This window comes from Vulpes vulpes, chromosome 11 (genome assembly GCF_048418805.1).
Source record: "Vulpes vulpes isolate BD-2025 chromosome 11, VulVul3, whole genome shotgun sequence".
Taxonomy (NCBI): Eukaryota; Metazoa; Chordata; class Mammalia; order Carnivora; family Canidae; genus Vulpes; species Vulpes vulpes.
In genome coordinates, this window is record NC_132790.1 from 80,965,903 (window position 1) to 80,979,644 (window position 13,742).

General features: G+C 44.0%; 1 protein-coding gene across 1 annotated transcript in view; it reads left to right on the top strand.

Annotated features, from left to right (window-relative positions):
• BFSP2 (beaded filament structural protein 2) overlaps window positions 1–13,742 on the top strand; it is a 65,031-nt gene that overhangs the window by 35,308 nt on the left and 15,981 nt on the right. Inside the window, exons 3-4 of the mRNA XM_072726878.1 lie at window positions 4,046–4,202; window positions 5,247–5,408. Coding sequence (XP_072582979.1) covers window positions 4,046–4,202; window positions 5,247–5,408 — 319 coding nt within the window. The remainder of the gene's footprint in view (window positions 1–4,045; window positions 4,203–5,246; window positions 5,409–13,742) is intronic.

Sequence of the window (13,742 nt, forward strand, 5' to 3'; positions counted from 1 at the left end):
TTGAGTATCTGCCAGGCCCACTGCCAAGTACTGGGAATGAAGTGAACATAATCTCCAGGAGATCACAGTTTAATGTCAAAGACAGAGGAGTAAAGAGACAGGAGCATCAGTGGTTGTGCCATCAGTGAGATGAGACAGGTGACATGGGGACATTTAGTCTGTCCAGGGAGGGTTGACAAAAGAGATGATACCTGATTTGGGTCCTAAACTCAGGAGTTTATGGGAGTTAACCAGGTCAGTGAAGGAGGCATGACTTTGCAGGCAGAGGGGGCAGTATGTGCTAAAGCAGAAGGACATGAGAGAGCACAGTACATTAGTGGCCACTAAGCAGTTCATTATAACTGGGGCATATGGAGTAAAGGAAGAAGGGACAACTAACGAGGCTTGAAAACCAGGGAGAGACCAAATCCTGGGGTACTATATCAGCCATACCAAAGAGCTCAGAAATGACCTGAGAGGAGATCCATAGAAGGGATCTGAGTAGCAGCTCATCATGACCAGATTTCAGCTTTACACAGAGCTTTGTGTTGGTAGAGAGGAGAGGTGAGGCAAATGAGCAAGAAGCAATGGGAGCAAAGGGGCTGGACAGATGGATGGGTAGGGTCTGTACTGGGAGCAGAGGTTGGAAAGGAAGGCAAGATCAGATTACTAAGGATCAGAGGATGACACCTATGGCTCTGAGCAGATGGTGACCCGATGTGATTAAGGATGGTCCCTCTGGGTGCAATACTGTAGATCAGTTGTAGGAAGACAATCAGAGACTGTTATTGCTCAGGGTCTGCCTGGGATAGTGGACATGAGCAGACCTGAAGGATGGGTCAAAGAAATCATTGGCAGGGGTTGACATATGCCGCCTGGAAATAGAAGGCAAAGATAAGTGTCAGGTTTGAACTTGGGTAATTTAGAAGATTTGTGGTTCTCTTGACTAAAATAGAAAATTGTGGGAGGAAAGTTGGTCTAAAATTCAGGGATAGATAATGAGCTTGGCCTTTGAGCAAGCTGAGTTAAGCTGATGGTAAAACAACCAAGCAGAAATTGTGGTATGCCACTGAAGATGCCGGGCCAGAGTGGCCTGCAGGTCAAGACAGGCAGTTCTGGGTGTCACAAGCACAGAGATTCTATTTGAAGACTCCAAAATGGAGGGGAATAGAAAAAAAGAATACCAGGATAAAGCTGAAAGCTTAACAGCAGCCTTGAGGGATATCACAGAGATGTGTCAAATGCTTAGAGGACTTCCATAAAACAGTTTTGTGGCTCAGTCAGTTAACGATCTGCCTTTGGCTCAGATTATGATCCCAGAGTCCTGGGATCGAGCCCCGAGTTGCTGAGCAGCGAGCCTGCTTCCCCCTCTGCCCCTCCCCCTGCTTTGCTCTCTCTCTCTCTCCCAAATAAATAAATAATTAAAAAAAAAAAAAAGGTTAACAGCAGTCTTGGGGAATATCACAGAGATGTGTCAAATGCTTAAAGGACTTCCAAAAAAAAAAAAATGTTCTGTAGGTCACCTAAGACCTCCCATAATATCCCCCAAGGGGCCAGGCTCCCTGGAGAGATAAGCAAAACAAGACTTCAGAGGCACAAGGGCGACTCTTTCAACTTGGGTCAACAGGGACCAGTCCCAGTGATATGGGTGAGTTTTCATTCCAGCTGGAAGGGCAGGACTCATTTCCAAAAGGACTAAATGTTAATAAACATACAGTCCTTCATGAATAATACATTTGGGTAGAAGATCTAATCCTACACATAGAATACATAAAAATGCTCCAGAAACCACCTCTTCAAGGCAGGGATTCAAAAGCGCGGGTCCAACTCTGAGGAAAGTCTCTAGGGAATATGCCACAGGGCCTGGTCCTTGGTTCCTTCATTTACTATTTTTACCTGCAAGGTGCATGAAAGCAGGTAGGGCAAAATGGCAGGAACTACAAAGGCAGGACGGGTAGTGAAGAGAAGAATGATAGAATTAGAAATCAAAATGATCCTAACACATTGGAACAATGGACGAACGAAACTGAAAGAGGATATACATGAACTCCTACTGTGGGTTCAAATACCAGGTGTGGCCAGAAAGGACAGGATAATTGGGCTTGTGAAAAATGCTCAGGGGCTCTAGGTGACGGGACACCCAATATTAATCAGTAGCAAACACAGCTGGTCAAAATCAAATGAACAAATACACAAACAAACAAAACCCCACAAAGCAAACCATAGGATCCATGATGAATAGAATTAGAGGGTTTAAACAAAGGAGCAGACATCTCCCGGGAATCTGAGCTAATCGGGCAACATCTGGAGTTTTGCATTCCAGTCTCTGTATCACATTTTGAGAAAGACGTGGATCAATTAGAGCATTTCTAATCATTCCACACATATATCTGAAGCCTGAGATGGGTGCTAAGAATTAAAGATGGAAAGGTCATAGTCCCGGCCATTGATGATGAAGGGTATGGAAACCAATTTGAAGGATGGAGAAAGTGGAAATGTTTCACCTGTGGAACAAAAGGCTTGGAGGAAGGGATGAAGGGAAAAGAGAGTGATAGAAGAGACTAGACTAGACATTTATAGGACTGCCAGAAGGATCAGACTGACTTTGGGTGCTCCAGAGAGTAGAACTCAGACTCTTCCAGGAATGAAGACTTAACTTAAGCTCTTTAAGGAAGAAATTTGCAATTTTAGACCTGTCCCCAAATGGAATGATGGTGGCAATAGGTGATGAGTTCCCTACCACTGGAAGTAGTTGAGTAGAGGCTACATGATCACCTATCAAGAATGCTATCAAGAGAGGAGCCTGGGTGGCTCAGTTGGTTGAGTGACTAACTTGATTTCAGCTCAGGTCATGATCCCAGGGTCCTGGGATGGAGCTGCACCTCAGGCTCCATGCTCTGAGGGGAATCTGCTGAAGATCTCTCTCCCTCTTTTTCTCCCTCTGCCCCTCCCCCAGCCGTGTGCTGGAGCTTGCAGTCTCTCTCTCAAATAAATGAATAAATATTTAGGGGGAAAAAAAGAATGCTATTGAGGGATTGTCATTGGGTAGGAGTTTGAATAGATGAATCCTAAATTCTCTTAAAACTCTGAAACCCTAAGACACTTTCTTCAGTGAGGGATGTGAGAGTTCTCCCTTCTAAGGATGAATGAAGATAAGGTGTGAGGGGTACATCTGGGTGGAAGGCCATAGAAGGAAAGGAGTAACACTGGGAAAAATTGGCAAAGATGTTGGGTGGTTTATAGAAAGAAGGCTCTGTGCAAGCCAGAGATCAAAAGAATCCAGTGGGGCAGTTTCAGATCTGTGTCGGTGTGTGTGTGTGTGTGTGTGTGTGTGTGTGTGTGTGTGTGTATAATTGTATGGGTTACAAGTTTTTAACACTCAGAATATTTCACACATAAATCTAGGTCCCATTTCACTTGAAGAGAATTGGCACATCCCTTCCCACACAGCAGTTACAGGAGAGGCTGAGCAGCAGGTCCCCTTCCCAGAAGGATGAACTGTCCTGTGGGCGTCAATCCCCACCTCTCCCTGCTTCCCAGACCTGGCCCTCCATCCCTCATCTATATTCCCCACTTGGCCTCTGAAGGCATTTGGGTTTGCAGCCACAGTTTTAAAGTTTCACATGGGCTCTTTGGAGACAGAAATCGTGTTTTCCATTTGGGGATCACCAGCGCATAGCCTTGTGTTTAGCAGATTCTCAGTAAGGTTTGTTAAACGATCTTTGAGCAGGGGGGAAGGATGACAAATCAGAATAATGGTGACATGCCAGATCCCCCTACCTGGATCTCAGCTCCTGGAGAAGCTTTCCCTACAGTTCTATGCTTCCAGTGCCCCATGAGCCTGGCAGCCTGTGAGGCTGGGTTGTCAGAAGTTGGCTGTAATCGCTTTCATTTCAATAAATCAACATGTAACACTCGCACTAACAGTGCCCTCCAAGTTGTTGGAATGGTGACTTTCAAGATTCATTTGTCTTATCACATAATTGGCCTGTCGGTAACATTTGTAATCTGATTATTTCCCCTTTTGGGTTGCCCACCTATGCTGATTAAGTTCCTGTATCTGCAGATATGAAAATGAGCAGCCATTTCGAAAGGCAGCGGAAGAGGAAATTAACTCTTTGTATAAAGTCATTGATGAAGCTAATTTGACAAAAATGGATCTGGAGAGTCAAATAGAAAGCCTGAAAGAAGAACTTGGCTTTCTGTCAAGGAACTATGAAGAGGTAGGTGGGAGCAGGGGCAACGCTGGGTTGGCTGCAGACCAGAGGCGCGCACCTGTCTGGCTGAGCTTCCCGTCAGTGATGGTAGCTTCTGTCAACCTCCCCATGGCGCTTGCCCAGGGCTGCAGGGAAACTGTGAGTAAAATGCCTCCCAACCCTTGTAGTGGGTAAGGTTACTCAGGGAGTCTCAAGTTCCGATGGCTTCAGGACCAGGCTGGGACACGAACAAAGGAGACAGCAGGTCCACACAGGTGAGTGAGGGAACCTGTGTCGAACTGAGTAGAACATCCCTACCTCAAGACAGGTCGGTCTGTCTTCCTTCCTTCCTTCCTTCCTTCCTTCCTTCCTTCCTTCTGCATTGAACAAACAAAATAACTCTGAAGATAGATCCAGGCTGTGGTTTACACACACTCATTCATGAAATTAGGTCAGATCATTGAGTAATAGGACTCAACAGGACCTCCAACAGTCATTTGGTCCAGTTCTCTGGAGAATGGCACCAACTCTAAACCACTTGGCACGTGTCCTGTCCCATCAGACTTCTAACGTGCTTTCCACTGAGAAAGTCAAAACCCACTTACCTATGCTTACCTTGGGAAGTTCATTCTTTTGTCTGACCTTCGGCTGACCACAAGCCCTAAGCCCACTTCCTCCTGCCCTTAGTTCAGTCATCTGCCACCACTCTCCACCACCAACCCTTTGGTTACCTCGAAATCTCTCCCAGCCTACTCTGACTTTATGAAAAGTCATAAATTTCATCTTGCTGTTGTTGCTTCCTCTGTGTTATTTTGTGATGTATTTGTTTCAATATTTGCTTTGAGTGGGCCTCAGCTTGTGAGCACCAGCGGAAGAAATGCCTCCTTCTTGCAAAACTATGGCCCATGCACTGGCGGGAGGGCCAGGGACTTTGGCAGTCTCTGTGAAGCCCGATGCTTGGCAGTAGCAGAATGAGAAGCAAAGCCCACAGACCTGGGCTTCTACTGCCTGAAATTCTGTGTGCTTTCCTTTTCCTCTGAACTCACCTGAAGTGTATATTGTCATTTGCAGGATGTGAAAGGGCTGTACAAACAGTTGGCGGGGTCTGAGCTGGAACAAATGGGTGTTCCTATTGGCACTGGTCTGGACGACATCCTTGAGACCATCAGAATCCACTGGGAGAGAGATGTTGAAAAGAACCGGGCGGAGGCAGGAGCCTTGCTCCAAGCCAAGGTGAGGCAGGACCAGTGTCTTCCACTCTGCTCTGTGCAAGAGGAGGCAAAGCAAAGGTGAAAAGCAGTCAATTTAGGAAAGAAGAAATGCAACAGTTTCAATCTCATTAGACATAAAAAAATGCAATTTAAAGTAATAGCACTTTGTTTCCCTGTCTAAAGCAAGACATGTTTAAAATAGTAATACTTGATGGAGACAAGTGTGTGGTGAAGTAGGTTCTCCCCTATATCACTGAGGGGTACAAACCACTATGACACCTCTGAGTAATGAAATTGATGCTACATATCGAGAATCTTGAAATGCCCCTAGCTAACAGTTGAATAATCTGGGCACTATCCTAAAGAAATCATTGAAAATACAGATAAAGTTTATATCCAAATATATTCACTGAAGCATTAATTATAAGAATGAAAAAATTGGGGGGAAAACACATAAATGTTTAATAATAGGAGTAAGGCTAAGCCACAACCTAACCATGCAATGAAATACCAAGTAGTTAGTAGAAATATTTATGAAGCATTTATAACATGGGAAATACTCACATCATAAGGTAAAATGGGGAAAATAAGAGTACAGAAGGGTACATACCAAGAACCAACAAACTTTTTCTGTAAAGCACCAGATAATAAATATTAGGCTTCCTGGGGCCTGACAGTCCCTATTACAACTACTCAACTCTGCCATAGTAGTAGACAAAAAAATAACAAACAAGAATGGCTGTGTTCCAAAAAAAAAAAAAAAAAAAATTAGAAAGGAAACACTAAAATGTATTGGTGTTAGCAATGGTTGTCTTTGAGGGAGGGACCTATTTGACATGTTGAGATGTTTTTTCTTTCTTGTTTTGAGTATAAGGAAACTTGTTTTCAAGTTTTTCCTAAGCAGTATGAGCTACAACCATGGAGGGAAACATCTTTTATTAAACCTCATAAATAATAGAAATAACCAGAAAATAGAATGCATAGGGTTTGTTCTTCCCTTCTCCATCTCCCAGCCATGTATGACGTGGGGATTTTGAGCCCAAGGATGAGAAGAACAGAAGGGGAAGGGAAGTGTAGAGAAAATATGAAAAATAACGTAGCTTTTAAAATTTTTTTGAGAGAAGGCAAGCATAGGGGCTGTTCCTGTGCTTTGGGTTACTGTTCGGTGGGTCTCAATCCCCAGCTGCACAGCAAAATTATTCCAGAGCATTTTCAAGGATGCTCATGCCCAGGCCCCATACAAGACCAATTAAATCAGAAGAAGAGAGGGACTTTGTGATCTTTTAAACTCTGGATGATTCTAATATACAGACAGGCTTGAGAGCCACAAGAGTTTGTAAGAACTACCAAAAGAAAACCAGGAGGATCTTTTCCATTCATTCTTCTCCCCTGCCCCCTCAATATCAACAGGAACCTTCCCAGCAGGGTCTTACCAATTCTGGATCCCCCAGTGTTCTCCAGCCTAAAAAACATCTCTATTCCCCCATTTTTCTACCCTCTATCCCCTTTCAACAGCCCCTTTTCTTTCTAACCTTAATTCTTTGTGCCAGGTGACTGCAAACTTTTTTTCTGGCAAATAGCACCTAATAAACGGCACAAAATGCAGTCTCCCACCCCCAACCAGGTGAAAGGTGGAACAGCACAAAGGGAAAGTGAAACCAAAGCATAGATTAGATTTTGGTCTATTGCTTCTTTTTTAGGACACTCATGAACATTTATAACTCATGACCTTAGACATCATGCCATCCCCTTTCCTCACTTCAGAGGTGAGGAAACAGATCCAGAGAGGGCAGCTGACGTCCCGAGGTCACATAGCTGCTGGCAGCGCTGGGGTTCAGCTCTCTTGGCTCTCAGGCCAGGCACCTTTCCTCCACACTGGGCAGTCATTCCTCCTCGGCTCTGTTCCCAAAGCGAAATCTCTGTGGCTCAGGAGTTTGCAACCTTGCTCCCGTCCCACCCCTCCTGGGGCGTACCCCACACTGGAGGGATTCTTTCTTTGGTGAGGGGGGAAGGGCATTTTAAATAACAGAAATAAATCCTGCATACTGTGAAAAAGAAGAAAATCCTGCACATTATTATTCATCCTTCACCCTCTCGGGAATCATCACCAGCCCAATAGTAATTCAAGCATTAATTCTGAACAGATTCATTAGTGTTTTTTGTTTTTTGTTTTTTTTTTAATAGAATAATCTGAAAGCTACATCTCAGAGAAAACAGACAGTACTTGTTTTCATTTGGCTAATGCTGCCGGGGCCTCTTGCAGAGAGGCAGAGCTCAGAAAATATTTGCAGAATGAGTGAATTGCTCTGATCATCAACAGAGATCAGAACTGACAGCCAGAAGTCCTCCAATAAATAGTTTTGTCAGTTGCTGTCATGCCCTTGGGGGCTGACGTTTGCCCATTCTGAGCACCCCTTGTTGGCTTCTTGGCAGCAAAGCATAAATGTGAAATGGCTTAGCACACACTCCTTTCAAAACCTTTTGCAGAGAGCATACAGACATGTATTTAATTACCTTTCAGCCTGGGGAAGCTGAAAATTAATTGACATTATTAATTTATGTCTTTGTTTAGGATTCCCCAGAAACTGACCCTGAGACAAATATTGAAGAGGAAACAATCTGTCTGGAAGTTGTTGGGAGCGGGGGTACAAAATACTAGTAGAGGAGAAGCAGAGAAGGGAATCAATAAAGAACTCATTATCCCACCAGCACCCACTGTGGGAGACTGGACTCTGCACCCATAGGGTTTCTGGGGAACAGTACAGAATACAAGAGAGGGGAGAGGGGAGGAACCCAGGGTAGTAGTACCATCCCCATCAGACATCTGCCATCTGGTAGCAGCATGATCTTTCAAAGACTTCAGAGAAAGCTCTCCCAGGCAAAGGGGTAGAGTCTGGCAGTGGAATGGAAGGGGGGTGGAGAACAAACATGTTCTGGACTAAAGGTTCCTGGGCGATAATGGTGGATGCCATCAGCATCTGCTAACTCCTCTTATTTTTATTTATTTATTTATTTATTTATTTATTTATTTATTTATTTTTACTCCTCTTATTTTTAAATCATTAAAAGCTTATACAGAGGTTCTAGCTAGGTTCTTTCCAGCCATAGCCAAGATGTTGGGAACTTTGGTGGTCTAGCTTTTGGAGCTTCTCAGGTTGTATAACTGTGTTTGGAGGGGATCAGTTTAGTCCAGAGAATTTCTGGCGGATATTCCAGCCTGGCCCTTCCTTTTCTGTTTATTGCAGTTACCCAGTTCAAGGTATTTGGGGATGCTTGGGGAACTGCCGACAACATGCCATATCAAGTTCCAACCTTCCTGGCTATCCATAGAATACATTCTCCTATCTGCAACCCACAGATCCTAAAAAGGCCACCTTGGGGAATATAGGAGAGCCTCTAACATTCCACCTCTTTCCTGGTATTCTTATGCTGAGGTATTTCCGTTCTGCAACAAGCAAGAGAAGCTCTGTTTTGCATTCTTCACCTCCTCCCTGGGATCTTCCTCCCAGGGTGGGGCTCCACACCCTCAGTCCTGGAAGTCTCATCTCTGTCCCTTGTTCACTGCAGTGGGAGGATGGGTACAATAACCAAAGGCCTATCCAATTACCGGCACCAGCTGGTGTGGTGGGGTGGAAGGTGCCAAAGAGAGAGAATTCCACTTCCTTTCAATAGCCCCCAGGGGCCGGGAATCCCACAGCAAGTGCACCCATGCTCTCTCTTCTGATAGTGGTCTGCACTCGCCTCAGATCAGGTCAAGGCATTTGTGGTCAGGAACTTTGCTGGAGCTGTAACCATCATGCCTTAAACAGCCAGGATGACAGATTGTGGAGACGGTTGAAAATGAAGAGAAGTGAACAGATTGAGATGAATCGTGAGGTTTCTGGTTATTGATAGGCTTAGAGCTGAAAGAGACATTAGCCACTGACTAGAGCAGCGCCCTCTAACAGCAATTTCTGCAAGGATGGGACTGTTGTGAGTCTGTGCAGTTATCCGGTATGAGAACCACTGGCCACATGTGCTTCTTGAGCACCGGGAATGTTCCTGATCCAACTGAGAAACTGGATTTTTAATTTTACTTAGTGTTTATTAATCTCTGTTTAAATAGCTATGTGTGGCTAGTGGCTACCATATTGGACAACATTGGTCTAGTTCTAACCATGAGGGGACTAGGAACCTTGGATAACATGTCTCCATATCACCCACATTCACAAACTATAATTTGCCCTGAGAGGACAAATATTTTACATAGGCTTCCAAGTCAACACCTCTTTGCTTGCTTGTGCAAAGAAGAGTGGATATTTTCTTATAATATATGAAATTGGATTAGAATGGGTTTCTGCTAGTCGATTGGGGTGGGTCACTGGCTCTAGATGGCAAGATAGCCCAATGCAGTTTCACCGTGATGGTCAATTGGGAGAGTTCCTTTCAAGGAGAATAGAAAGAGCAAAACCCCTAAAAGCATCTGTAATCTAGGGGTCCCTGCATGTTGATGAGTTGGCTATAATCCCTACTGTCTGTTCAGTGAAATAAGCCATGGCCTACTCTGGTATGCTTAGGCAAGTACCAAAGGGGAATCATCTAGCCTTTCTATACCACATAGTATGTCACAGGAGAGCCTGCAAAAGAGCCCCGATCACTTTTCTTTCTTTCTTTTTTTTTTTACTTTGAATTTATTCAAGCATTTTTAATGTATAATACCTTTGCTTGTTTCAAAATTCAAAATGTACAAAATAATGCAGTAAGGGCAGCCCGGGTGGCTCAGTGGTTTAGCGCCGCCTCCAGCCCAGATCGTGATCCTGGAGACCCGGGATCGAGTCCCATGTCGGGCTCCTTGCATGGAGCCTGCTTCTCCCTCTGCCTGTGTCTCTCCTCTGTGTTCTCATGAATAAATAAATAAAATCTTTAAAAATAATAATAATATACAGTGAAAAATGACATCCAACTCATGTTCCAGCCACCCGGTTCTTTTCTATAGGGTCAGTCAATGTTATCCTTTTACTATGAATCCTTTCAGAGATACTTTATGCACATACAAGGAAATATGTGTATATTCTCTTTCTCTCTTTACACAAATAATAGAATTCAGAACATACTGCTTTTTATTTATTTTTTTAAAGAAACTACAGTTTCTTTTTTTTTTTAAGATATTGTTTATTTATTCATGAGAGACACAGAGACAGAGAGAGAGGTAGAGACACAGGCAGAGGGAGAAGCAGGCTCCATGCAGGGAGCCCGACACGGGACTTGATCCTGGGTCCCCAGGATCAGGCCCTGGGCTGAAGGCAGTGCTAAACCACTGAGCCACCCGGGCTGCTACTGCTTTTTAGATGCATGATATCATACCACAGTGGGCAGCAAACTATGGCCCACAAGCCAAATCTGACCCACTCACTGTTTTTTGTACTAAGTTTTACTGGAACACAGCTATGTTCATTCACTTACATATTGTCTATGGCTGCATTTGCAGACCCCAGCAGAGTGAAGTAGTTGCAATGGAGGCTGTATGGTCTGCTACACATAAAATATTTACTATCTGGTCCCCAACAGAAAAAATTGCCAACTGCTATTCTAGCTAATGGATATCCCAGGATTTATTTAACACCCTGCCAATGAATATTTAGGTGGCTTCCAATCTTTTGCTTTTATAAATGAGTCACTAACTACGTATGTCCCTCATTTCCCAAGATAGAAATATATCTGCTAGATAAGTTCATAGATGTGACATTGCTGGGTCAAAAGTTATGCACACTGGTCATTTTGATAAATATTGTCAAATTACCCTCAGTAAAGGTTGTAACAATTTACATTCTTATTGGAAGTGTTTGAGAATGCCCATTTCCCCACATCCTCACCAATACTCTGAATTCTCATACCTTGTGATCTTTGACAAAATTATAGGCAAAACATGGTTTTTCAGTGCAGTTTTATTTTGCATTTCTCATAAGGGAGGTGGAACATCTTTTTTACATGCTGAATTTTGTGTATACTATCAGATCATATCTTTTACTCATTTTTATTAGGTCTTAGACTTCTTATTAGTGGTCTGTAGTGAATCTTTGTGCACTAGAGAAACTAGTCCTCTCCCTGAATATGTTCCCAGAGTGTCAATTGTCTTTTTACTTAATTTATGGTAGTTCTGGGTAGCTTTCAAAAGATATTTTGAGCCAATAAGGCAGAGTTACTATACCAACCAGGAGGCCAGGATTTGGTTCCCATCACTGTATATTACAGGAGTGTAGCCCAGCTGGTCATGCTGGGGGGCAGAGTGAGGGGAATCAGAGTAGTTGTTAAAAAGGAAACTAAAGAGACTGTCTCATTGAGTAGGCCTTGCCTATCTTTCACCTGTTCTTTACTCTACCAGTACAGCATGCATATTATAAAGGGCACTCCCAGGCCCTCATCCTCCACATTGTATTTTCCACCTCACAACTGGTTGACAATCCATATTTGAGTGACTACCTATATAGGGGACCACCCAACACTTTAACCATCACATTCTACCAAGAAATCTTCACTCACTCATTCATTCAGTTTCCATCTGTCAAGCACAAGCCAGGTGCCAGGCCTTGTGCGTGGTGCTATGGGTGCATCCCTGGCCAACCCTGGCTACCTCATTCTGAGATCTCAAAGCTATCTTAGATATTGCTCAATGGTAGCTCTTTCCCATGAGAAGTATAGGGGCCTTACTTCTAAAATAAGAGGCTTCTGAGCCACCTGGGTGGCTCAATCGGTGAAGCGTCTGCCTTCGGCTCAGATCATGAACTCAGCGGCCTGGGATTGAGCCCTGCATCAGGCTCCCTGCTCAGCAGGGAGTCTGCTTCTCCCTATCTACTCTGCCTGCCATTCCCCCTGCTTGTGCTCTTTCTCTCTCTAATTAATTAATTAATTAATTAATTAATTAATTAAACTATCTTTAAAATAAGAGACTTCCAAAGATAAAACAACCCAAATCCCTGAGAAATTAAAGTAGTATAGTTTGGGGGCACCTGGGTGACTCAGTGATTGAGCATCTGGCTTTGGCTCAGGTCGTGATCCCCGCCAGGGTCCTGGGATCGAGTCCAATATCAGGCTCCGCGCAGGGAGCCTGCTTCTCCCTCTGCCTATGTCTCTGTGCCTCCCATGAATAAAAAATTTTAAAAAGTACTACAGTTTGAGTGCAACACTTACTAGTCTCTGAGAAGAGACAGAACAGAAGAGTCCCTTCTTAGGAATGGGATGATCTCCATGCACCAGGAGAAATATACTATCATGTAAACTTCTCCAATAATTATTTTAAGAAGAAAAACATATTTTGCTCTTCAGAATAAAATCACTGCTGAGCCTCTTCTGCCACTTTCATCAGCAGGGTATGCTTACTTATGAGGGGCAGCAAATCCACAAAGCCATGTGTTCCTCGGTGTCCTTTGGCAGCTTCAGCTGAGGCTGGGAACTGGTCCTGTAGCCTTTCAGGAGCAGCCTCCATAGTCAGACAGTCCTTGTGTAAATTCAAGGAGAAACTTGGCTTAGCCTAGCCAGGCCAGCCCTTCTGCCAATACTGAAGTTTCACCCAGTGAGACTCCCACCAAGGAGAATTCGTGTCTCAGGTGAAGACTGGATGGCATCCAACCTTCTCCCAAATAAATCCTACATCTGGCTGGAGTAGGTCAGGGGTGTGTATGCTGCTTGTCAAAAGCCATCCTTAGCTAAATAACATTTATATGATACCACATGATTATAAAGTGACTTATAGCCATTATAACAATGATAGTTAATCCTAGTTAATGAAAAGGTGTGATTTAATTCCAATGCTGGTAGACCCTCCTCTTCTGTAGTCTCTAGCATGTGCCTAGGATGCATTGTAAACCTTTAGTAAATGTTGTTGGGCGTGCCCTAGGTATCAAACGCCATGGTAGCTCCCCAGGGCAGACAGAGGGGTCAGTAGGAAGTTGTCCCTGCACGCAAGGTCCCTACAATCTAGTATGAGGTTGCCTGGGTGCCCGTGGGAGGCGATGGATAGAACAACCATTCTTCTACAAGGCAGGATACAATATGCTGTGAACGCAGTGCCAGCAGAGCATTTATTAAGCCTTTACCAAGTGCCCATTGTTCTAAGTACCTGACAGGCCTGTTCTCATTTAACCTTCCCACCATGAGATAGGTATTATGATCTCACCCATTTCACAGAGGAGGGAACTAAGGCATGGAGAGGTTAGTAATCTCCCCAAGAAGACACAGTTCCAAATGGCAAAATTGAGATTCAAATCACATATTCTGACTCCAGAATCAACACTCTTAACTGCTAGGTTTTCCTGGACAGATCACATGCAGGGGGTAGAGGGGGCTTTTTGATTCATTGTCTTGTGGAATGTGAGATTGA